Source organism: Mercenaria mercenaria, chromosome 4, assembly GCF_021730395.1.
Source record: "Mercenaria mercenaria strain notata chromosome 4, MADL_Memer_1, whole genome shotgun sequence".
In the NCBI taxonomy this organism is placed as follows: Eukaryota; Metazoa; Mollusca; class Bivalvia; order Venerida; family Veneridae; genus Mercenaria; species Mercenaria mercenaria.
The window spans coordinates 22,982,800-23,008,580 of NC_069364.1; the positions used below are offsets into that span (position 1 = coordinate 22,982,800).

A 25,781-nucleotide genomic window follows, 5' to 3' on the forward strand; every position below is an offset into this window, starting at 1 on the left:
ACACATGAGACACAAACTTTTAGGCCCTCTTTGTGCATATTTTTACCTAGCAGTTTACAAGCTAATTTTTCTGTGAAATGGATGCCCTCAACAGGGTGACAATAAAAGCTCTACTTTTTGACAAATTTCCAATTGTCGAGCTAACACACAATTTTTGTTATTTTTACTTTCTAATGAAATGAGATTCTTTTCATACACATCCTTTGTTCCTTTTGCCAAACATCTGGATAGCACTTGTGAGAACTCAGATTTTAAGTCCAATTTCTCAATAACACGTTTCTTGAAAAATTTGTAATAACAAATATACAAATCTAATTTTATTGGAAATACATTCTTTCTCATTTTGTCAAATTTTCAAATAGTGTATACTTTCATCAAAATGAAAGTTTCATTGTAAGATTTCTTCAAAACAGTGGATTTAATCATATTGCAGGCAGCAATCATTCAAAACAGGTTTTTTTTTTTTTTAAAATCCAAGATGTTAACCCTCAGCAAAACTAAGCTTTTTTCATACACCCTTTGCAGTCCTTGATGGTTTATTGAACACAACCTGGTGGAAAATCCTCAAGAAAACATTTTTGTCTTCAAATGTAAAAAAGTCCCCATTAAAGAGTTTCAAACGTATGGCTGCCATCCAGGAAAGATCCTTGCCAGATTTTTTGGGTTTCGAGCCTCCTGTATCAGATAGTTAACTTGACCAGAGAGGCTAAGTTGCACGCCATCCTCAACACCTTGAAGTTTCTGCCGTAACCTTAGCAACACACGCTCTGCTACTTTATTCACATTCTCTTGAGTTTCACCTAATTTTAAATAAACAAGAAATTATATCAAAGTTACTGGCATCACCTGCATAGGGACATACATTTTATTTTATAAATCATATATTGCCAGCCAATACAAAGTCCTCTTCAAAGTATGGGGGCAAAATACTAAAGGGAGTTGTCAAATGACAGCATGCTTGACTTCTGAAGCCCTTCCACTAAATACTAATTTACATACGAAAGCTATAGTAGCAAAAGTTTTCTGAGTTAAAAAAGCTGCATGATTTTGCCAAAATGTAAGGCAGAGTTATGAAACTGGCCTTGTGAGATCATCCTATGTCAAAGACATGTGAAGAATATGAAATTTCAATGTTAAAAATGGGTATAATCTTGACAAAGTAAAAGCTAGACTTAGGTTATTTGCCAAAAGAAGTCAGCTGATGATGCTTAAGTCAAGTGTGAAGTTTGAATGCATTTTGACGAGTAGTTTTTGAGAAATCTGCTTACATGCAAAACAGTAACCAGAAATTCTTAACAAGAGGGCCATGATGGCCCTATATCGCTCACCTGTTATCATTGCACTTAAGGACAAGTCTTCAAGGTCAAAAGATCATAATAGAAGAAAATATAGTTGAAATTTTCTTTAAGTAACTTTAAAAACAAGATTTGAAAACTTTTTGTAGAGGTCCACTAGGCAATGCTACATGTCAAATATCTAAGCTCTTCTGGTTTATTTTTAGAAAATTTTGAAGATTATTCTATGTACAATCAAGTAACCCCATGGGGCAGGGTCAATTTGACCCCAGGGGTCATGATTTGAATAAACTTTGTAAAAGTCTAATAGGCAATGCTACATGTCAAATATCTAAGATCTAGACCTTCTGGTTTATTTTTAGAATTTTTTTTTAAGATTTTCCTATGTAAAATCAAGTGACCCCTAGGGCGGAGTCAATTTTGACCCCGGGGGACAAGGTTTGAACAAATTTTGTAGAGGTCCACTAGGCAATGCTACATGTCAAATATCTAGTCTCTAGGCCTTCTAGTTTATTTTTAGAAAATTTTTGAAGATTTTCCTATGTAAAATCAAGTGACCCCTGGGGCGTGGTCAATTTTGACCCAGGGGGTCATGATATGAACAAATTTTGTAGAGGTCCACTAGGTAATGCTACATGTGAAATATCTAAGCTCTAGGCCTTCTGGTTTATTTTTAGAAAACTTTTGAAGATTTTCCTATGTAAAGTCAAGTGACCCCTAGGGCGGGGTCAATTTTGACCCCCGGGTCATAATTTGAACAACTTTAGTAGAGGTCCACTAGGCAATGCTACATGTCAAATATCTAAGCTCTAGGGCTTCTGGTTTTTGAGAAGAAGATTTTTTAAATATTTTCCTATGTAAAATCAAGTGACCCCTGGGGCGGGGTCAATTTTGACCCCGGGGGCCATGATTTGAATAAATTTTGTAGAGGTCCACTAGACAATGCTACATGTGAAATATCTAAGCTCTAGGCCTTCTGGTTTATTTTTAGAAATTTTTTGAAGATTTTCCTATGTAAAATCAAGTGACCCCTGGGGCGGGGTCAATTTTGACACCGGGGTCATGATTTGAACAATTTTAGTAGAGGTCCACTAGGCAATGCTACATGTCAAATATCTACGCTCTAAGGCTTTTGATTTTTGAGAAGAAGATTTTTTAAGATTTTCTTATGTAAAATCAAGTGACCCCTGGGGCGGGGTCAATTTTGACCCCGGGGTTATGATTTGAACAAATTTGGTAGAGGTCCACTAGGCAATGCTTCACACCAAATATCTAAGCTCTAGGGCTTCTGGTTTTTGAGAAGAAGATTTTTAAAGTTTTTCCTTTCGGTTGCCATGGCAACCAGTGTTCTGCATGGAATTCAATTCTTCGAACAATTTTGAAAGGGGGCCATCCAAGGAACATCCCTGTGAAGTTTCATCAAAATTGGCCTGTTGGTTTAGGAGGAGATGTTGTTTAAAGGAAAGTGTGGACGGACGACGGACGGACGTACAACGGACGGACGGACGGACAGACGGATGGACGGACGGACGCCGGACGGTGAGCGATCACAATACCTCACCCTGAGCACTTTGTGCTCAGGTGAGCTAATAAAACAAGATGGTGCTACATGGTTCACCAGAGTTTATCTGGCCTAGTTTCAAACTTGACCCAGATTCAAACCTGACCTTAAGGTCATCAAGACAAACATTCTGACTAATTCTCATGAGTTTCAAACTTAAATTGTGGACTCAATGTTAACAAGATTTTCCTTTGACCTGCCTAATGATCTAACGTTTTTGACCCCACATGACCCAGTTTCAAACTTGACTGAGAGATCATCAATACAAACATTCTGACCAAGTTTCATAAAGATTGGGTCACAACTGTGGCTTCTAAAGTGTTAACAAGTTTTTCCTTTGATTTGACCGGGTGACCTAGTTTTTGACCACACATGAAAGAGATTCGAACTTGACCTAGGGGTCATCAAGACAAACATTGACCAATTCTATTGAGTTTCAAACTTAAACCGTGTTAACAAGATTTTCCTTTGATCTTCATGCTCTGGTGAGCTAAAAAAATGCTTGAGCTATGTTACTTGTCCTGTTAAGTGTCATGTGCTCTGCAATGCATGTTGTCTTGATAAAGTAAACAAGAGCGCCGCCAAGCGGGGCAATATACGCCCGAAGGCTTACATCATAGGATAGGAGCAAAATTTTAAGAACTTGACTGTTGAAGCCCCAAAGGACTGGAACAACAAAAGGAAAACTTCAAAAAACAAATTTAAGTACACAAAAAAAAAATTCAAAGTCTACAAAAAAATCTTTATCAGGTACAGGTATGTAAAAATACACCTTAAAATTGGAGGTACCATCCATGTTGTACCACAGAAAAGTGGTCTCGGTTTTTCCCTACGGCCAATAATAAAAAAGTTTCAAAATAAGCTATTTATAGTAACATAAAAGGGAAGTAATTCAAAAAAAAATTATTGTAAGTACAAAAAAAGAGATCTGCCAAATAAAAACAAGAGCACTGCAATGCAGAGCAATATACACAAAGCAAAGTCATATATGACCTTTGACCCTTAAGTGTGACCTTGACCTTGTAGCGAGTCATCCGGAACATGCGCTCTGCACATCGTTGCAATGTGGTGAACATTTCTGCCAAGTTTCTTTGAAATCCTTCCAGCAGTTCAAGAGTTACAGAGCAGACATGAAACAAACTGATATGACTTTTGACCCCTAAGTGTGACCTTGACCTTGAAGCAAGTCATCCGGAACATGCGCTCTGCACGTCGTCTTGGTGTGGTGAACATTTGTGTCAAGTTTCTTTGAAATCCTTCAAGGGGTTCAAGAGTTACAGAGCGGACACGAAACAAACTGATATGACCTTTGACTCCTAAGTGTGACCTTGACCTTGAAGCGAGACATCCGGAACATGCGCTCTGCACGTTGTCTGGGTGTGGTGAACATTTGTGTCAAGTTTCTTTGAAATCCTTCAAGGGGTTCAAGAGTTACAGAGCGGACACGAAACAAACTGATATGACCTTTGACTCCTAAGTGTGACCTTGACCTTGAAGCAAGACATCCGGAACATGTGCTCTGCACGTCGTCTGGGTGTGGTGAATATTTGTGTCAAGTTTCCTTGAAATCCTGCAAGGGGTTCAAGAGTTACAGAGCGGACACGAAATTGCTAACGGACAGACGGACGGACAGATGGACGGACAGACGGACGGACAGACGGACACCAGCGTCATAACATAATACGTCCCTTCGGGCGTATAACAACTGCTGCTAGTTCTATAAAAGTCTGGACATGAAGTTAAGCAATTTGACATTTGACCTCCAAAGTGTAGCCTTGACCTTGGACATACTGAACTGGACTGTATGTCCTGCACATCATCTTGATGAGGTAAAAAATACTGGTGCCAGTTTTATAAAGATCTTCTAAGCAGTTTAAAAGAAATGGAGTGGACATGAATTACAGATGGACTGACTAACAGACAGACCTGCATGACTAGTATAGACACCTACATTTTATACTGGGGGTTTAAATATTAGTTTGAACTATTATTATTAAGGTGAAAGATCACATAAATAGCATATTTTTAAAACAAATGTTAAACACTAAACAAAGACATGTCTTCCCAATGATGACCTTCAAAAGTAAGAAGCGGTTTGAAGAGAACAGTGACCTTGAACTTGATGTACTTACCCAAAAACATTATAGATCATCTACAGATCATAGACAATGAATCTTGTCAAGTCTGACATCCATAAGCATAAGCAGTTATTTAACAAACACCAAATGGTCTACCGAAAGAACAACTGATTACAAGTAAGACACAAAAGCACCGAAATGTGGAGCAATATATACCAAAAGGTATGACCTTTGACCCCTGTAACCTTGGCCTTAAAGCAAGTCATCCAAAACATGTCCTCTGCACATTGTCTCGATGCTGTGACCATTTGTGCCAAGTTTCTTTAAAATCCTTCAAGCAGTTTAAGAGTTACAGAGTGGACACGGAGCAAAGTCATATGACCTTTGACCCCTAAGTGTGACGTGACCTTGACCTTGAAGCAAGCTATCCAAAACATGCACTCTGCACGTCGTCTCAATGTGGTGAAGATTTGTGTCAAGTTTCTTCGAAATCCTTCAAGGGGTTCATGAGTTACAGAGCGCACACAAAATTGCTAATGGACAGACGGACAGACAGATAGACACTGGAGGCATAACATAAAACGTCCCTTCGGGCATATAATAATACCCCACATCTTTGGTGAGAGGAAAAATTAGAGCATATATTTCTGGTGATTGGAAAACATTTACTCTTGGATTAAAGGTACTCACTATTTCTGGCATTATTTGAATCTGCAAGATCCATGATATCGGTGGTGGTATTACCAACATCTACCGTGTCTTGAGCTTCTTCCCTACCCCTCTGCTGTTGGAGGGCGTACGCCCTGGCGGGAGAGATCGTCCACACGTGTAGGGGATCATACAGGAGAACTTCTAGGATGGTTAATAAGGCTTCCTGATTACTTCTCATCACTTCCATCGTCTTCTCACAGCACCTGAACAATAAACAGGTAGGCCATCTATTAAGTTCAACACAAATTGTGGTTATAATACTTCAACACACACTTGTAGGGAAAAAAGAGGTACAAACTTACTAAAATACACCAGAGGTACGAAAATACCTACTGACCTGTAACAACTGTAATGAAAGTATCTTTGTACAACAATATAAGACAAAGAAAACAACAGCCTACTTCAACAAATTACTCTACACTTGTATAAAGCAGCCAGCTAAGGAACCAACACAATCCGGCTGCTTAGTACGGTTGGTTGCCAATGACAAGTTGAAATTAGAATAAAGAATCAATTTGGAAAGTTAGCTGATTGGCTGTGGTTGCTTCGACAGGTTCAACTGCACATGGTTCACCAAACCACCTTATTTGAAAAGAATATGACATAACAACTGGCAATAACTGTACCTGTAGCAAAATAGTATTTTGTAATAACCAAGATTTGAAGAGCAAAGCCCAAACTGGAACTGATCTTTCTCAACAAATTTGTTTAACTACAGTTTGGCACTTGCGTGGTTAAACATTTCATTTGTTAAATAATCTATTCAATAAATTGATAAAGAAAATATCTCCAAGATATGACCAACTATGCTTAGAAGTTATTAAATTCTACGATGTCTGGTAAAAATCAGTCAATCAGTTTTGGGAAGCATAACAAAACTTAAAATATGTACCTTCTAAATACCCCTTCAACACCTGATGCTCCCATAGCATCTTCAATATCTCTGGTCAGTCTGAATGGCACAGTCTCCGGGGTGGGCAGAATCTTCCCCTGCTCAAACGCTATACCAAGATCAATATGTACAAGTTCTGCTGTGTTGCAGTCAATCAGAATGTTCTGGATGTGACGGTCTCCAAGTCCGAGTATATAGCCAACTGCAAATCAAGATTAAATATTTTTACTCAGCCAACGTACATGTAGTTCACAGTAGGTCCTCAGTACAAGACTACCAGAGATAGTGAATTTGCTCCTTAACTAAAATGCAAAATGTTCTGATTCACTAAAATGCTATCTGCTATGATAAAATCAAGACAGATGCTCAGGAAATTGGTCAGTTCTTACTTTTTCATGATAGACACATCACAATTTTTCCTTGCTGCATGTAACACTCATGCACTAAATATGAAATAAACTAAGGTTGGAAAAATTACCTATGGAGTTGGTAGCAACACTTCTTGTGTATGCCAATCTTCTCTCAAACCAGACAGGTGGAGAAGTGAACTTCTCAAAGAAGAAATGTCTAAACACTGGCCGGAATTTGTCACAGATATCCTGATATACTTTGTATTTAGCCTCTGTTGTAGTTGCAGCCTGAAAAATACATCACATTTATAGTGATACTTGTTGTTTCTTTCCATGATTCAAGTTTAAGATCTGCCAAAAAAATCATATCAATTTATAAACCCCTTTTTTTAAGTTCAAACCTTGGACATTGTTGGAGGCAGTTCCAATGCTGATTCAATGGAAAGGTATGAGTTACTACTTACCAGTTCTCCCAAATAGTAAACTACATAATGTCCTAAGAATGTTTCAAACTGAGTAATATGAACATTGACTCCTAATACAGTGTGCCCTATCCCAACCCCAACAAAGTCTAGAAACAAAGAGAAATAAAGTTTGTTACAAAGAAAAAAACAAGAGCTGTCACTATTAGTGACAAATGCCCCCGAAAAGTGATAAATATGCCAGAATAGTTTAGGTATGAAACACTTTGTGACCAGATAAAAAAAAAGTTCTCCAACAGTTGCCTTGACCTTGGAGCTAGGGGTCTGGGTCTTGCGCATGACACATCAACTCATTGTGCCAAGTAGTTTTAAGATCCCTTGATGAATAGCAGAGTTATGAACTGGACACGAAACAGACCCTGTTAACCTTTGACTAAGCGTGACCTTGACCTTGGAGCTAGGGGTCTGGGTCTTGCGCATGATAAATTGTCTCATTATGGTTAACATTTATACAAAGTTATTTCAAAATCCCTTCACTGATGGCAGTGTTATGGACTGGACACGAAACAGACCCTGTTAACCTTTGACCTCTAAGAGTAATCTTGACCTTGGAGATAGAGGTCTGAGTCTTGCGCATGACATTCTTTTTTTTTGTTTTAACGTTGCACCGACACATGATAGGTCATATGGCGACTTTCCAGCTTTAATGGTGGAGGAAGATCCCAGGTGCCCCTTCGTGCATTATTTCATCACGAGCGGGCACCTGGTTAGAACCACCGACCTTCCGTACGCCAAGTCATTTCAAAATCCCTTTATGGATGGCAGAGTTACAGCCCAGACAAGAATTTACACGGACACACGGATGCACAGTGCGATTTTAATATGCCCACATTTAAGGGCATAAAAAAAACAACATAAATTCTGAAGTTAACTCCTGCCTGTCCCAAGACTTTTGAAGGGCACTGTAAATGTATATTTTACAATAAGCACTATAGACAGAACATAGTAACTTTTCATTTTCACCAGTCCTTAATACCCCAGTCACACATACAGCACGGATAGCTACGTCTAGCCATGGATAGAAAAGTAGTAATCCGTATTGATCCATACCTGAGCCGTACCTTAAAGTAGTAATCTGTATCAACATTTGGTCAAGACATATTCAAGACTTATCCCAAACTTGCAAGTTTCTCCAACTTTTGAACATGCACAAAAGTTTGAGCGATCCATAGCCATTTGAGCGTGACTTTAGTCCAACTTGTTTGAAATTTATTCATCCGTACTTAAACATACTAAAACGTACCTTGCCATAGTCATGTGTATTGATCTGTAGCTGAACGTAGTTATCCGAGGCTGCCTGTACTTAAGCGTAGTTCAACATAGTTCACCGCAGACCCGTCCACGTGCTGAGCAAGTTGCCAAGCACAGTAAAATGTAGTTCAATGTAGTACGCCATAGCTATCCGTACTTATTCGCGTCCTGCATATTTTTTTTTGTTCCCTGTTTCTCACCATTTTTCAAGTAAAAGACGTACTGCTCCATAATTATCCATGTCCGCCCCCTACAGACCAACCCCATTTGCACCGTACCTAAATGCATGGACATATCCCTATGTGTGACTGTAGCTTTTAGTCAAAATTTTACACTAAGTCTTGTCTATTTAGGACACAGATTTAGTGTTTCATTTTTCTGCTTTATACATACATAGTAAAGCTGGGCAGGACCTTCAGAAATGATTGAGCAGAGCATAATGCATTAAATAATATCACATTCTTAACAGCGATTTATATATTCCATTGAAAGTAGAAAAACAAGAGCTGTCTCCGTAGGATGACACATGCCCCGGATGGCACTTTGAATGAATAGTTATGGCCGATGTTAGAGTTTAGGACCTTTGACCTACGGAGCTGGGTCTTGCGCGCGACACATCGTCTTACTGTGTCACACATTCATGCATAGTTATTTTAAAATCCATGCATGAATGACAAAGATATGGACCGGACACGCCCATCAATGCACTATCCTTTAACGTCTAAGTGTGACCATGACCTTTGAGCTATGGACCTGGGTCTTGCGCACTGCACGTCGTTTTACTGTGGTACACATTCATGCCAAGTTATTTGAAAATCCATCCATCGATGACAAAGATATGGACCGGACACGCCCATCAATGCACTATTTTTTAACGTCTAAGTGTGACCTTGACCTTTGAGCTACGGACCTGGGTCTTGCGCACTGCACGTCGTTTTACTGTGGTACACATTCATGCCAAGTTATTTGAAAATCCATCCATCGATGACAAAGATATGGACCGGACACGCCCATCAATGCACTATCCTTTAACGTCTAAGTGTGACCTTGACCTTTGAGCTACGGACCTGGGTCTTGCGCACTGCACGTCGTCTTACTGTGGTACACATTCATGCCAAGTTATTTGAAAATCCATCCATCGATGACAAAGATATGGACCGGACACGAAAATTGCGGACAGACCGACAGACTGACAGACCGACAGACAGACAGACGGTTCAAAAACTATATGCCTCCCTTCGGGGGCATAAAAAGTGTGTGAATATACTCACAGTCAAATTCTTTCTGCAGTCAATAAAGAACAAGTCCTGAGGTCTGTAGCGTGCATGTGCTCCTTTACTACCAACAAGATAATCGCCAACTGGTAACGTACCCTCACACCATTCTAACAACCCGCTACGCTGAGACAGGGGAATAACCTAAGAGTAACAAGCTTTCAAACATATATAAAGTTAGTATTTATTAAAGTCTGAAGCCTGTGTAAGCTCCATTATTACCAACAAGATACACAAGAACTGGTAACGTACCCTCACACACATTTTAGCAACCTGCTACACTAAGACTGGAGCATAACCTAAGAGTAACAAGGTATCAAACATGTATAAAGCTAATTTTTAAGTGTACAGTATGTATTCATCTTGTGTACTGCTGATAAGCTAATGGCCACCTTAAATGATGTCCTCAAACCTCTTTGAAAACCCACTATACTGTAACATTGAAATCAACTGAAAGTTACTGTTTCTAGGACAGTAAATATTTAAATTTTACAATTAAGAAGCAATGTAATGCTTGTAAAGCTAATGAGAAATCACATACTGGTAGCACATACACCACTACCGTTATACTGATATCTTCTGAATGTAACAGTGCATGGTCGACAGCTAATATTTACAGCACATTTTTTTTTATATTTGTACGGTTTATTGTCTCATCAACACCATTCAGGTCACTTGGTGACTTCTCCAGCTTTTGACTTTTTGGGGAAAGACCTCAGATGTCTGTCTGGGCATTGTTTCTGACATGAGCAAGCACCTTAGTAGCATACATGCCATATTTTCAGACGGTCAATAAGGGAGTTTTGCCTCAGCAGGGCTTTTTTTAAGGGAGATTTGGGTAAAAATAAGGGAGACTTTTATTCGCTCACTTTTTATGCGCTAAATAGCCGTTTTCATGAAAAAATCATCAAGTTTTTTTTACTTTGAATTGATGAGTGGAGCCAACAGTTGTGTACAGAATGCATGATTATTACTTATAGCACTTAACTTAATCCAAGGAAATTCAGAATTCCATGAAAGATTGAACCAGGAACTTTGTTTTTCGCTTTATGTGATGATGCTTCTGCATCTGGGGAGAGTGATCTTTTTGACATGACATGTTTAAGCATACATTATTCAAAAGATTAAATTGCGGAGATATCATGTCAAAACAGTCTTTTAAGGGCAGTCATTTCTTTACACGTATTTAACCTGGGAATTGTTCTCCTGTTAATTATTGCAACATGACAATATCACAAAGGAATGGCAGTCAATTATTTGGGCAATATGAATTGCAATTTATTTCATAAAATTCACTTATCCGAATTCATGTTTGTCCGAAATTCTGTGTAGTGTGACATTAACTCGCCAATTTTGTTAAGTTGTTGTCGATTTTTTGCATGTTGTGCAATTATTTAAATTGAGAAACATAAACTCGGTGTTAGCACTAACCTGTCTCATCCTCTGATGGCTTGATAAATACGGGAAAAAGAGTGTTTCCCGATAAATATAAAGGTCAGCGAAAACGAAAGTACACTTTGGCAGGTGGCGGTAAAATGACGTAATTTTAAGACTGGTTTACATATTGTTTTGAAAAATTACGGATCAGTGGCTTTGATGTTATTGAATCAGTCTAAAATCTCACATGTTTACAATTGCCTACGGGTAAGATTAAATACATGGTTAATTGTTTGCAGATGGTAACAGTAGGTGGTAAGATAATTAATGCCTCAGGCGTGTATCTCTCGATAAACAAGCTAGGGATTATAGACAACTATGAAAATTATGTCTGAAATGTATTTCCGGGCTACTCGATATTGAATTTCAAGTATTTTCTAAAGGTCTACATTGGGTCCGAGATACGATTTTTCGACAGAGGACTTTTTTTCTGAACTTATTTTTTTACGGGAGGTTTTCATGTCCCGGCGGGAGACCGGGAGATATACTGAAAATACGGGAGAAAAAGCCTCCCGGCGGGAGATATGGCATGTATGTAGTAGATTTATTTATTTATTTATTTTGCTGGGTTTAACGTCGCACCGACACAATTATAGGTCATATGGCTACTTTCAAGCTTTGATGGTGGAGGAAGACCCCAGGTACCCTTCCATGCATTATTTCATCACGAGCGGGCACCTGGGTAGAACCAGCAACCTTCCGAAAGCCAGCTGGATGGCCTCCTCGCATGAAGAATTCAACGCCCTGAGTGAGGCTTGAACCCATATCAATGAGGAGTTAGTGATTTGAAGTCAGGGACCTAAACCACTCGTTCACGGAGGCCCTGCACCTGAGTAGAATCACTGACCTTCCTTAAGCCAGCTGCATGACTTCCTCACATGAACAATTCTATGCCTCAGGCGCTGTTCAAATCACGTTGGAGAGGGGAGGTATTTTTTTAATTTAATTTTCCTATCAAGGGTTGAACATTTTAAGATAGTTATTTCAGCATAAAAATTAATCTAATGAACATACTTTGCCTAAGTAATGATATGTATGCAAATATTATTCTATTTGTTATATCTGTATTGACAAATTATAGTTTAACTGAAATTCTTTAAGTCAGAGGTTGGAATTGAAACACAGCTTTGGATTGGTTGGAAAAGAGTGAATGGGAAACCCATAAGAGTCAATGAGACGTAAGCTGATTGGATAAAAAGGTTATGTTTACAATCATAAAATTTCTGTGAAATTTGGAATATTTTACAAGTGTATGGCTGAATGCTTGACTTTTCAATTATCTCTTTAGAATAGTAGATGTCAGTGGGCATTTTGCCTCTAAATGCCATTCAACAAAGTGGGTAGGTTTGTCTGAAGAAAAATTGTAAGAAAACGGATTGGATAAGCCTAGTATATAAAATTGCTATTTTTATTTGTCTGAAATGCTGTCTTACTGAAAGAATCACATTTTAATGGTCATTTCTCAATTTTGGGGTAAGTGACAGGGTCATTTCTTATGATGGATGTCCATGGAAAAAACAATAGCAGTGCCAGACCTTAATAACTGTAAGTTTGTAAAATTGTTTTCTTCCTTTGCCTATCTGTGCAACCAAGATTGATCAGAAATAAAGAAATCTTTAAGTTACACACTGTTTTAAAACTTGCCATTGTGGTTCAGGTTGTTGAAATGTCCTAATATCTGCCAAATGTGAAATTTAAATCTAAGTATTATATCAAAATAAAATAAAAGTAGTCCTTTTTACTTTATTACTTTCATTTTAAAGGAGAACTATTACAAAATTTCAGAAAAAAAAGAGTGATCTAATTTAATGTAATGGGTCCTTTTGTTGCTTACATAAATCTCTAACAGACTAGCATGTGAAAACTGAAAATTGTCATTAAATGTTGTTTCAATGTGTCTGACCACCTTAAACTGAACAAGAAGCTGCGTTCAATAAACGCTTGATGCCCCCGGTGGCATCCTTGTCGATACAAAGCAACCTAAGTCCAAAACGAGGTCAAGTTCTAGGTCAAACTGAGGTCAGGTAATGTCTGAAGATGAGAAATGGTCACAGGTTACATCTGCATTAGTATCAAGTCATTCTAGTAAGGGGTATTGATGCTAGAAGGAACGGTCCCATTTGGGTAACCTCGTACAGACGGACGAACGGACGGACAGGACTATCACTATATGTCTCCAGCATCAGTAGATGCCGGGGGCATAAAAAGTAATTATTCTAACAGGACCAGTTAATAACCTACATATTTTTAGAGCAAAATCTATCTGGGTTATTCTGCAATAAACTGACCTTGAACTATGCTGCGTGCGCACGTAGTTTTGGCCAAATGCTGTGGCGTAGCACGCAGCTGTAATTTACGTGTGTTGAAAATACTCCTCTGATTCTTGTCTAACATTATTTAATGTAAATCGTGTTAGAAATGAAATAATTAGTATCTAAATAAGGTTTATCAAAGAATAACCCTCGTTTGTCATTCTTATGCATAGAAATAGATCTCTCAGGCCTTCGGCCTTTATGATATATTCATACGCGTAAGACCTCCAAACTCAGGTTATTCTTTGATAAACCTAATTTTGATACTTACTATTTCTTAAAACATGTAAAGTAACAGAGTTATCACAATACCTTGTATTTCCTAATCTGTAATTGTCGTTTGCGGGTCTCTGAATCTTTCTGTAGTAAATTGTTGACCATGTCAAACACCTGCTGCATCACTGCATCTTGACGAAGGTCATCTTTACCCTACAAAATCATGTAAATACAACAAAATGTAGATTTGGAATCAATTTATTGTGAAGTAATCTAAATGGTTCAAAAGACTCAAAGCATTTTGTTACTTTGTTGTTTTTTTAAATCTGAATAAAATCAACAATCTGTATGGTATTAACATAATATTATATTCAGTATAAAGTGTTCAATTTCCTAGAAGTTGCAATACCCCAATTAAAACTGTCAGTCTCTAGTTTTTATATCTTCTTTAGCCTGATATGTGTCATGTTTTTTTTTGTCCTTGTCTTAATTTCACAGTATTATCCAAAACATGGAATTTTCAGATTATCTCATTTGTAAAGTTGCCATAAGCTAACATACATGTAGCTGTCTGTCAAATTTCTTAAGTTTGTTGTGGGTTTAACGCCGTTTTTCAACAGTATTTCAGTTATATAACAGCGGGCAGTTAACCTAACCAGTGTTCCTGGATTCTGAACCAGTACAAACCTGTTCTCCACAAAGAACTGCCAACTTCCCCACAGGAATCATAGGTGGAGGACGAATGATATCAGACACAATGTCTTCTACCAAATCGTCATGAAGAACATATGCCTAGCCCGGGGATCAAATTTCTTAAGTACTATTTTGTAAATGTTTCATGAATTTCTGAAATAAAATTTGCTTAAACTAAAGTTGGATCTGCTCTGTATACACATGTACCTTTATGCATAGTATGAGTTTAATAAACTGATTGTTCTATTTTGTTTCTATGTAAGTCCCATATTTCATGTCAAAATTAGAATTTTCCCTCCTGTTTTACTTTTCCTATTTTAAAGTTTGGATATTGGCATATACATGTACACAGCTGTCTCTATCCTCGATTTTTTGTTGTTATATTCAGTTGCGCTTAGTCATATAAAAATCTGAGACAATACCTACATGGTGGAGGAATACACAAGTGCCTGTCCAGGCAATATGACCTAGAAATTTACCTTCCATAAGTAAACCTGATGCATTCTCTAACTTGAAATAATCTGTCTGCTATTAAAGGAGGTCTGATTCTGCAACAGTGGGAGGTAACTGATTTAAACTAGAAGATGCTTTTGTAGAAAAACGCATGTCTCCCCCAGCACATAGTAATGTCCAATCATCCCACTAAGTTTCAACATTCTGGGTCTAGTGGTTCTTAAGTTACGGACTGGAAACCGTTTTCCATTTTCAGGCCCATGACCTTGACCTTTGAGTAACCCCAAATTCAACAGCTGTCATCTACTCTGCGTGTCCAAGCACCCTATGAAGTTTCAACATTCTGGATCAAGTGGTTCTCAAATTATTGATCGGATAGCATTTTCAATGTTCAGGCCCGTGACCTTGACATTTACACAAGTGAGCCCAAAAACAATAATGGTCATCTAGTCCTATCATCCTACAAAGTTTGAAGATTCTGGGTCTAGTGGTTCTGAAGTTACTGATCGGAAACCGTTTTCAAAATTCGGGTCCCTGTGACCTTGACCTTTGATCAAGTGACCCAAATGTCAATAGGGGTCATCTTCTCTACATGTCCAATCATCCTATGAAGTTCCAACATTCTGGGTCAAGTGGTTCTCAATAAGATCACAAACAGTTTTCCATGTTCAGGCCCCTGTGACCCTGACCTTTGATCTAGTTGCCCCAAAATTTATAGGGTCATCTACTTTGTAAGCCCTACCATCCTATGAAGTTTCAACATTCAGGGTCAAGAGCTTCTCAAGTCATTGACTGAAAATGAAGTGTGACAGACGGATGGCCCTTGTGACCTTGACATTTGATCAAGTGACCCCAAACACTAGGGGTCATCTACTCCATAAGTCCTATCACCCTATAAAGTTTGAAAGTTCTAGGTCAAATGCTTCTCAAGTTACTGATCCGAAATGGATTTCCATGTTCTGGCCCCTGTGATCTTGACCTTTAATAGATTGATCCCAAAATCAATAGGGGTCATCTACTCAGCATGTCCAATCATCCTATGAAGTTTCAATATTCTGGGTCAAGAGGTTCTCAAGCTATTGATTGGAAATGCTTTTCCATGTTCAGGTCCCTGTGACCTTGACCTTTGATGGAGTGACCTCAAAAACAATAGGGGCCGTCTAGTCCATAAGCCCTGCCACCCTATGAAGTTTGAAGGTTCTAGGTAAAATAGTTCTCCAGTAAGTGTGACGGACGGACAGAATGACGGATGGACAGGGCAAAAACAATATGTCTATGGAGATATAATTCAGAGATCTTAAACAGCTACTCATGTATTTTCATGCCTGTGAAAAAACCTTGGTAAAAATACAAATTTAACACATCGTTTCCATTCATACTGGCACATTTTCAGACATAATGTGAATAAAGTGTTACAGAATATTCACCTTGACTAGTTGTCTGCTCTTGGTACCATCTGATCCAACACAAGAAATAATCTTTGGTAAGTTGATGCCACCTGCCAACTTGAACGTGGGCTCAAACTTCTCTATATAAGGGATATCCTTGTAATCACAACTTGGACTAACCTGTAACCGAATATTCAACCAATAAATCTACACAGATATTACCAATAGATACAATATTAGGTTACTAGCAAAGATTTAAACATTTGAGGTAGCTGACCCATAATGACAATCAGCAATTTCCATTTGAGCCGTGCCATGGGAAAACCAACATAGTGGCTTTGCGACCAGCATGGATCCAGACCAGCCTGCACATTCGCGCAGTCTGGTCAGGATTCATGCTGTTCGCTAACGGTTTCTCTAATTGCAGTAGGCTTTAAAAGCGAAGAGCATGGATCCTGACCAGACTGCGTGGATGCGCAGGCTGGTCTGGATCCATGCTGGTCGCAAACACACTATGTTGGTTTTCTCATGGCACCGCTCATTTGTTTAGATATTCTCCGTATTCGAATTTGGTATTCCCTGTTCTTATGAAAATCAATTTTCTGTTATGATAGAAGGATGCGGAAATTGCTACGGAGGATAGGTATTGCAAGACAATTGCCAATATTATTATGACCTTAAGCAAAAAGCCTGTCAGATGAACTTAATCAAAAGATGAACCGAGTTACTCCACTGGCATGGCATACTGTGAAATCATTTTTATTCGCGTAGGATGAATTTTCACGTATTTCGCGGTAGGATAGATGCGCGAATTAAAGACCACGCTATTATTATTTTTTAATTTTATTTTTCATTTCTAAAATTGAAAATGCGGGAATTAAAGCCTGCGCGAAACAGTCCTTTTTCACATTTGCGCAAAATTTCATGCCAGCGAATTTAAATGATTTCACAGTATCTATTCTGCCACAATCTAGTCATTGACAAGTTGGATTTCATGGCTAATCAACATGAAAAATATTCTATATCACTGGAAATGTCAGTTAAGCAGTTCATAACAAAAACATACATTTAAGCAAACACAGTATTGAAAGCATTTAGTGTGTGGTTAATTTTGTGACATATGTTTGTGACATTTTTGAGTAGGAATCATTTGCTTTTGCACTTTTGTGACGTAAAAATATCCATGTATACAGTAAAAAAAAAGCTTGTTTAAGAAACATAGAGACACTTCATTCGATTATTAAGATTTTTTTAAACATTTTACAATGACTCACTGACGTAGCTAAAACAAAGAAATGGAAAACTTGCAAGACCTGCACTAACTTATATATTAACTGAAGCTTTATTATTTATGATCACCCTGTGACTGTCCTGACATTTGTATATTACCTTTATTTCTTTGGTTGGTACCGGAACATTCTTCAAACTCTTCACTTTAGTCAGCCATAACTGAGCTGGCAGCTGAATAGGCTCTGTAAAATAGAACAATATAATATTTTTTTTTTTATTTAAAAAAACAAAACTGATTAAGCAGTATGACTTAATGCTTATAGATAATATTCAGATTAAAGGTACAGCACATATGAAAGATCAAGGATAAAACACTTGTATCTAAATAGGTAACTATTCCAATGTCACGCTAACAACAAAAGCATTGTGCAAATTAATATAGAATATTTATTTTACTTGAACACTATTCAAGCTGAAAAAGAGATAAACTAACTAGTTTGTGTTTTGTATTCCTGCACATTCCAGTTAGCAAGCTGTATATAAGCATCACACAGTGTTTGTAAGTCTTTTACAATGTTCCCGACATTTCTGTCATCCCTTAGCTTCTCTATCATGTCCTTGGCAGCTAAAACTCTACCCTGCAATATAGAAACTTGAGATTGTTTTTTCATAAAAAAACAAATGTTGTCCACCACTTAACAGACAGGTATTGCAAAATACCAAAATTCAAGGGCCTTCAATCAAAGGATAATCAATGAACCACAACATTTCAAAGGTATATACAACTAGGCTTGGCACTAATCACACCTGTAAAGATTGGTGAATAATCAACCAGTTGTGTAGACGAAGCACATACATCACAGAATTCAACGAGTCATGACTCCACTGAGCATCATTCAACTGGAACATACTAATTTATAACTACCATTCACACTTATCACTTGTGAACTCTGGTGTAATTCAGCCCAATGGTATACAGGTTTTGCACTCATAACTTCTGTAAGATTTAGTGGAAATATGCCCAACTGTATAAGAGTAGTTGCCAAAATACCATAAAATCTGACAAATCAACTCCACTGAAAATCATCTAATTGGAACATGCTAGTGACATGCACAATCAGGCCTGGCAATGATTACTTTTGTGAAGTTTGGTGTAAATCTATCAGGTGGTGTCAGAAGAATTGTGTAGACAAACTTTGTGAAGTACAGACTGACTGACAACACTTAAAAAGTTTCCCCCACCACATGTGGCAGACATAATAACGATCATCAAGAAAGTATTAAATGGATCTGTTACAATAATTTCCCTTACTACCAAAGGCACCCTGCAAGATTAAGGAATGGTGTTAGACAACCATTTATTATAAACCTAAACTAAACATTTAAATATACATTTTTTGTTGGATTAAACATCACACTAACAGATTATATGTCATACATGACCTACCAGCATCAGACAATAGAGAAAACCCCAGACCCCTCTACAGGCATTTATGATGATACAAGTACCTAGGTAGAAACAATGACTAATCTGTAAGCCAAGTTGGTGGCTCCCTCACATGAAAGCATTCTACAACCCAAGTTGTTTCCAACCCGAAGCAGTGGAGAGCAAATGATTCAATGTCAGCCACCTGTCAGCTATGTGGCTTCTCATATGATGCCCAAGCAAGACTCCAACCTACACAGGTGACGGATAAAGCATTCAGAAGTAAGCCTCCTTAACCAAACAATTGGCCCCCTCCATAAAAAACCTTATAAACTTAGATATGTTATGAGCAAATTTTACCTCCTCAGCTGGGTTGTCTGGTTGAGATTTTGACATCTTACTCCTTCTGTTTGACTTGGCCTGCTGTAACAGCTCAGTATCACGATTAGCATTAGCCAATGCCAGAACACAGAACAGTGTATGGTGTGGGTGTGAGACTGCTGTATCATGTATCATCTAGAATATAATAATATTCTTTTATCGACTAAACAAAATTATCAAATGATTTTTATCTACAAATGTATGCTGATAATATCTTATGGGCAAGCAATTTCAAAATAAGTCCGCTTAGCTCAGTAGGTAAGAGCGTTGGTCTACGGATCGCGGGGTCGTGAGTTCGATCCTGGGGCGGGGCGTATGTTCTCCGTGACTATTTGATAAACGACATTGTGTCTGAAATCATTAGTCTCCCACCTCTGGTTCATGTGGGGAAGTTGGCAGTTACTTGCGGAGAACAGGTTTGTACTGGTACACAATCCAGGAACACTGGTTAGGTTAACTGCCCGCCGTTACATGACTGAAATACTGTTGAAAAACGGCGTTAAACCCAAAACAAACAAACAAACATGAATGTTTTATCCTCCTATGAAGAGAAGGCCAGTGGTCCCCATTTTATAGAACAGCTTAGGAATATGTAGGAAGATTCTTAATGATTGAATTAATAATGTTCATTATGAAATATTAAGTTATGATTAACTTCCATAATTTTATACTAAGATAAATAATACAATTTGTGATATTATTTATGATAAATAATATAAATATATTAATGAAAGGATAATTATTCTATAATGTAATATGTAAATCTCTGTATATAAAAATTTAAATTTTGAACTTATATTTCTCAGTACAACGCTTTTCGAACAAATAAAAAAAAAAGTTTTGTTTTAGTAATGATGTGATTAAAATATTGTCGAAAGCTTCAATTTGTAACTTCCAACATACTGTAAAGTATTAAATGAAAAAACTTTTAAAATAAAAGGGGTATAATAGAAACAACTCGACTGGCAATTTACCTGTAAGTATCCATATGCTAAAAATTTTTAAAAGTTCCAAATGGATAAGATTAAATTTTAAAAATAGTTATCTATCTCGTGTATCATTGTAATTCAAAAATTAATAAATTTGTTTTATTTCTATAATTGCTTCAAAGTTAGCAAACGACGAAAATCTTGCTTAATATAACTTTCAGACATTACTTCATGAAATGTTTTCAAATAAATTAAAATTTATTTCTTTAATGCAACCCCATCTTTAAGTCAGAAACAATTTACCTAAAGATGTTGAAGCTATTTCTAAACTGCATTTTACAAATCACATTTCCAAAAAATTTAAAAATCGTTTTCGATACAGAGTATTCAAAATGTAAAAATTGATAATATAATGTAATTGATTGCAGTCACTGTCAATAAATAACACCGACCAATCTTAAAGTTATCAAATACAAAATGCTTGGCTATATCTCTTAATGTTCATATCAACTGATAAAAGTTTTCTTTTAAAAAAACAAAATATAATTAACTTTATTTACTGGTAGAAAAGTCGTATTTTAACTTAAATTTAACAGTATTATAATGACTAATGCCTTTGCTTTAATTTTAACTCACCGTAAAACTTAGAAAAAGAATTTACTGAAAACCTTGTCCAATAAAACCATTAACTTCTATGGTATTGAATACCAATTAAATATTTGACCTGTATAAACTGCGACAAATTCTTTCATGCGATTTAACATGACGCAATCCGCATGAAATAAATTTATAAGACAAAGTTAATAAAAGTTTTCTTATAAAAATTAAATCATATTAAATAAAGTTTATTAGTAAAAAAATGAATTTTTTAAAATTTAAATTTTAAAAGTATATGAGTCGCTGAAATATTTTAGTAAATAAGTACCATATAGTTTGGAAATTTTGAAAAAAGAACATGGATTTATACTTTTAAGGGTTAATGACTAATCATAACTTTCCTAAATGAGGGAAGTAAAAATTTTTACTAAATAAATTTGTGAATGTTTCATTAGTACAAATTATTGTTTAACCTGGTAAAGCTTATATTCATGTTTCATATTGGACTTAATAGTAAAAAAGAAAATGTATGCATTTAGAAGAGAAAAGAAGTTTAATAAAAAGTAGGAAGTTTAAAGAAAAGTAAGGTCAGGCTGGTTTTAGCGATAAATAATGATGTTCTTATTTTATTTAAGAATATTTTTAATATATTTTATTAAAGAAAGTCTCTAATCATATCTTGATTTTTAATAACATTTAATATTATGTTTAGATAAGTATTAAATTAATGATGATTTAAAAATACATTAAGAATATATCTCTAACGTTGTATTAAAGTCTAAAACAATGTGCATGAATATTTGATACATAGAATTTTGATATCAAAAAGTAAAAATAAGAAATTAGATATAATATACTTGTAATATGTATTTAACATTTAGAATTAGATTGATTCTATTTATTTTTCTAAGATTTATATAAATAGTTGGTAGCTATATGAATGAATTATCAAAATTTAATAATGCTTTACTAATACAAAATAATTAAATGTGGATTTAAGTAAGATATAATAAATAGTAGAATGCTATATAGTATCTTCTAATATGATTATTTACAATTATTTAATAATTGTACGTTAAAATTATATAAAATTTATTGTTGGGTTACTTATATTTAAGTTACCTACTCCAACAGAGCAGTTATAAGGAAAACATGAAAACAATTGATTACAAAGTTCTCAAATTGTGAGTGTACAATTCTAACATTTATATACTTAGATATAATCTCAGTCACCGTATAAGTGGATTTATTTTTTTACAGTTAACGCCCAATACTGTGGTTTCAATATTTATAACTAAATTTTTTCAAAATAAAACATCTTAGATGTCAGAGATCTCATCATATATAAATATTAGTATTTCAGAAACCGCAAAAAAAAAAAAAACGAATGAAAAAGTCTAGTGGACTTACATAATATGTCAACAATGTCTCATTAAAAACTCTACAAAAAAACAATAAATTTACACTACAGCTATTATAAAAAAAAAAAAAAAAAAAAAAAAAAAAAAAAAAAAAAAAAAAAAAAAAAAAAAAAAAAAAAAAAAAAAAAAAAAAAAAAAAAAAAAAAAAAAAAAAAAAAAAAAAAAAAAAAAAAAAAAAAAAAAAAAAAAAAAAAAAAAAAAAAAAAAAAAAAAAAAAAAAAAAAAAAAAAAAAAAAAAAAAAAAAAAAAAAAAAAAAAAAAAAAAAAAAAAAAAAAAAAAAAAAAAAAAAAAAAAAAAAAAAAAAAAAAAAAAAAAAAAAAAAAAAAAAAAAAAAAAAAAAAAAAAAAAAAAAAAAAAAAAAAAAAAAAAAAAAAAAAAAAAAAAAAAAAAAAAAAAAAAAAAAAAAAAAAAAAAAAAAAAAAAAAAAAAAAAAAAAAAAAAAAAAAAAAAAAAAAAAAAAATTGATAGTATGTGTTTGATAAAAATAAAATGCACTGAAATTTACCATAACATACATTTAGAAATATCTGACATTCTACCGTTAGATATCTTAATATCACCTTTTTGTTTTATGGTATCATGAATTCTGTAAATGATGTCCTTAATTTTATGATATCCATATCGAATTTTTGATATCACAAAATAAATGTAAAATATCATGAAGTAGAATTAAGGATCTCATAAAATAGATAGACTTCTTGTAACATATGTATCATTAACTCGATTTTATGATGACACTAAACGAATTTCAGATATCTTAGAGTTGATTCTTGATATCATTGAATGGATCTTTGATAATTATAATAGATAGCTCCAGCTTATGAAACAGTGAAGTTATGATAAATCTTACCATAATTCTGTTGATATCTATAAAGGATACAATTAATTACACACATTTGGTGATGATTTGAATGATTTACTGATAGAATAATACTGAAAAATAATGAATAAATAGTGAAACGGGACACTAGATCTATATAGATCTATGTACATGTACTTCTATATATCTATGTACTTGCTGTCTATTTTTTAACAAGTTTGTTAGATATTTTGAGACTTGAACTATTTCCTCAGTAACAAAGCAGGCTTTTCGAACAAAATTAAATATGAAAAATAGCTTGCGTTGCCTTTAGAATAGATGCGGAATATGAACAATTTCATTAGTCGAAAATGTGCTTCAGAGTTATGATTTACCTCCCCTAGACCATCACGCAAAAGCCAGATAGAAAGATAGCTAGACTGTTTCAACAGTAAAAGGGAGGTAATAAATGACAGTGAAACAATAAGCTCGAGTACATTGGTGCATATCTTGACCTGGGTAAAAGGTCATTCCGTTCCTGAAATGAGTCTAAAAATGAATATGTGAAAAGTGTCACAAAATGTTGCTATAATGCAATTTATAATCTTTAAATACTGTTGTATCCCCTGGTGCTCAGTATATACATTTTCTGATCAACGTTCAAGCCAAATTTAAATAAACATGTTTTTGTGTTTGTTTATTTTTCTTATTATTATTTTTTTTAAACAAGTGTTTTAAGAAACGCACAGGATAAACTCCTTGCTCCTTTAATACGTAACTTCGATGGCTCGAGTGTTTAATTTCTCATAGATCATGCAAAATGAATTCCATTGATATAGAACATAAAAGATTTATTTATTTTTTTAGCAAAACCACCAGTCTTTCTGTAAGTGCAGAGACGAGACAAATTTGTCCGTTTGAAGGTATGTTGGTAGCATGCTTTACGTGAAATCCGTGCACTGTGCAGTGACTAATTTGCACGATTTTCACGAAAGAAATATTTAAGAAATTAAGGCTTATTTCTAGGATACATCGCGGTCATTTCAAAAAGATGGGAAGAACAAAAAAACATAGACGTACTGATAGTAATGTTAATAGGATGCAGTCACTGATAAACGGATACGCGCGGCCAGAACTTAAAGCTACTCCGAAGCTGCACGAGAAAGTGTGCTTGCGCATAATATATTTTTCTTTAAAGATTGTTCTTCATTCACTCTGGGAAATATAAGGTCTTCTCTTTACTACAAATAAACTCAACAAATATATACATTTCGCCTTGTAGCGATGCACCCTGGCTACGAGAGGCCGTTTATTCCGATACACATTATACAAATATACAGTGTTATACAAATGATACTATAACTCATTGTGGCTCTCTCAATTTTCCACCTCACCGGAAAACACGACGTCCAGGAAAAAACAGAGAATTTAGCTCTGAAAACCTGTGTCCAAAAAAACCCAACAAGTTCAGTGCCTTCCTCAGTGGTGTGTGTGGACTTCACACATATATTGTAAAATTAATTTGACCTGTCAAAAACTGCTCCCGACCCCCACCAAATTCTGTTCATGCCTGTAAAAAAAAACATGAACGCCAGAAACATGCCCCGACAGGGCAACTAAATAGTACAAACAACAGTATTAAAAAATGTATACAGTTTTTAAACAATGCTAACATTAGCATATTGAAATCTAAAACTTTTCATGTATGTAAATCACAGATGAAATTTTAAATCTTAAAATTTCTAACTTTCCGTATTAAACGTACTACTGAGGTGCACGCTAGAACTGACCAATTTTACATCAACATATCACATACCCGATACAAATGATTTCTATTGGACAAATTTTAGACAAAACAATGAACCATTGGCTACCCTTTCAATACCTCTTACTGAAGCGGTTTAATGAACCGTAACTTGCAGACATAACTTTTCCGCTATACTATGTAACGCGGAAAAGGTAAAATTATATATACTATTGTTACATCTTCGTTATACAATTCCTGTCGAATGTTTTTCACTTTCCAAGTTATACAGAATAATTTATTAGTTTGCAACGACCTGAGATGCAATGAGGCGTTGTTCTCAATGAATTTCATAACGTTTTGCCAGTATTCGTAAGACTTTTGAATGAGTTAAAATTAGAAAAATGTATGCTATTTTTAGACACAGTATGAAAAAGGGAGCTAATTCAATATGCAAAAAATACCGGTCACCGCGGGAAAGTTTTTAATCGTAGGTATATAAGTAAATGGTACCATGGGGCGTAGGGGGTGTTTACGCGGGAACTTGTAAACGAAGTCACAGTGGGTTTAGTGTGGCTTATTTATGTTAAAGGGACATAATTCTTTGATATATACTTTTAAACCTAAAACAGAACGCATTTAGTCCTCCTGCATTTCAAGAAAAGCATTGATTTTTAAACGATAAAACATTTGTAACATTTATTTTTGTTATGAAATGGATGGGCACATAGCTACACAATCTACTTGTTTAAGCAGCTGGCTGGGTTTATGACAAAATACAATTGGGGAAGTTTGGTCATGGCTGCTTAAGGCAAGTGGTAGCTTAAAAACAGGTGGCTACAAAGACAGAAAATGTATGG

The 25,781-nt window shown here is 35.4% G+C and overlaps 1 protein-coding gene across 1 annotated transcript; it reads right to left on the reverse strand.

The window, feature by feature from the left end:
* Positions 1-613: 613 nt before the first annotated feature.
* Positions 614-19,565, reverse strand: LOC123527530 (serine-protein kinase ATM-like). The gene is made up of 10 exons (XM_053540712.1): positions 19,410-19,565; positions 18,117-18,261; positions 17,783-17,865; positions 16,433-16,573; positions 13,956-14,072; positions 9,892-10,038; positions 7,016-7,175; positions 6,538-6,739; positions 5,625-5,848; positions 614-800 (listed from the first exon to the last, which is right to left on the reverse strand). Exons 1-10 carry the CDS (start codon positions 19,563-19,565, stop codon positions 616-618), a joined length of 1,560 nt encoding a protein of 519 aa, XP_053396687.1. The 3' UTR covers positions 614-615.
* Positions 19,566-25,781: the final 6,216 nt, after the last annotated feature.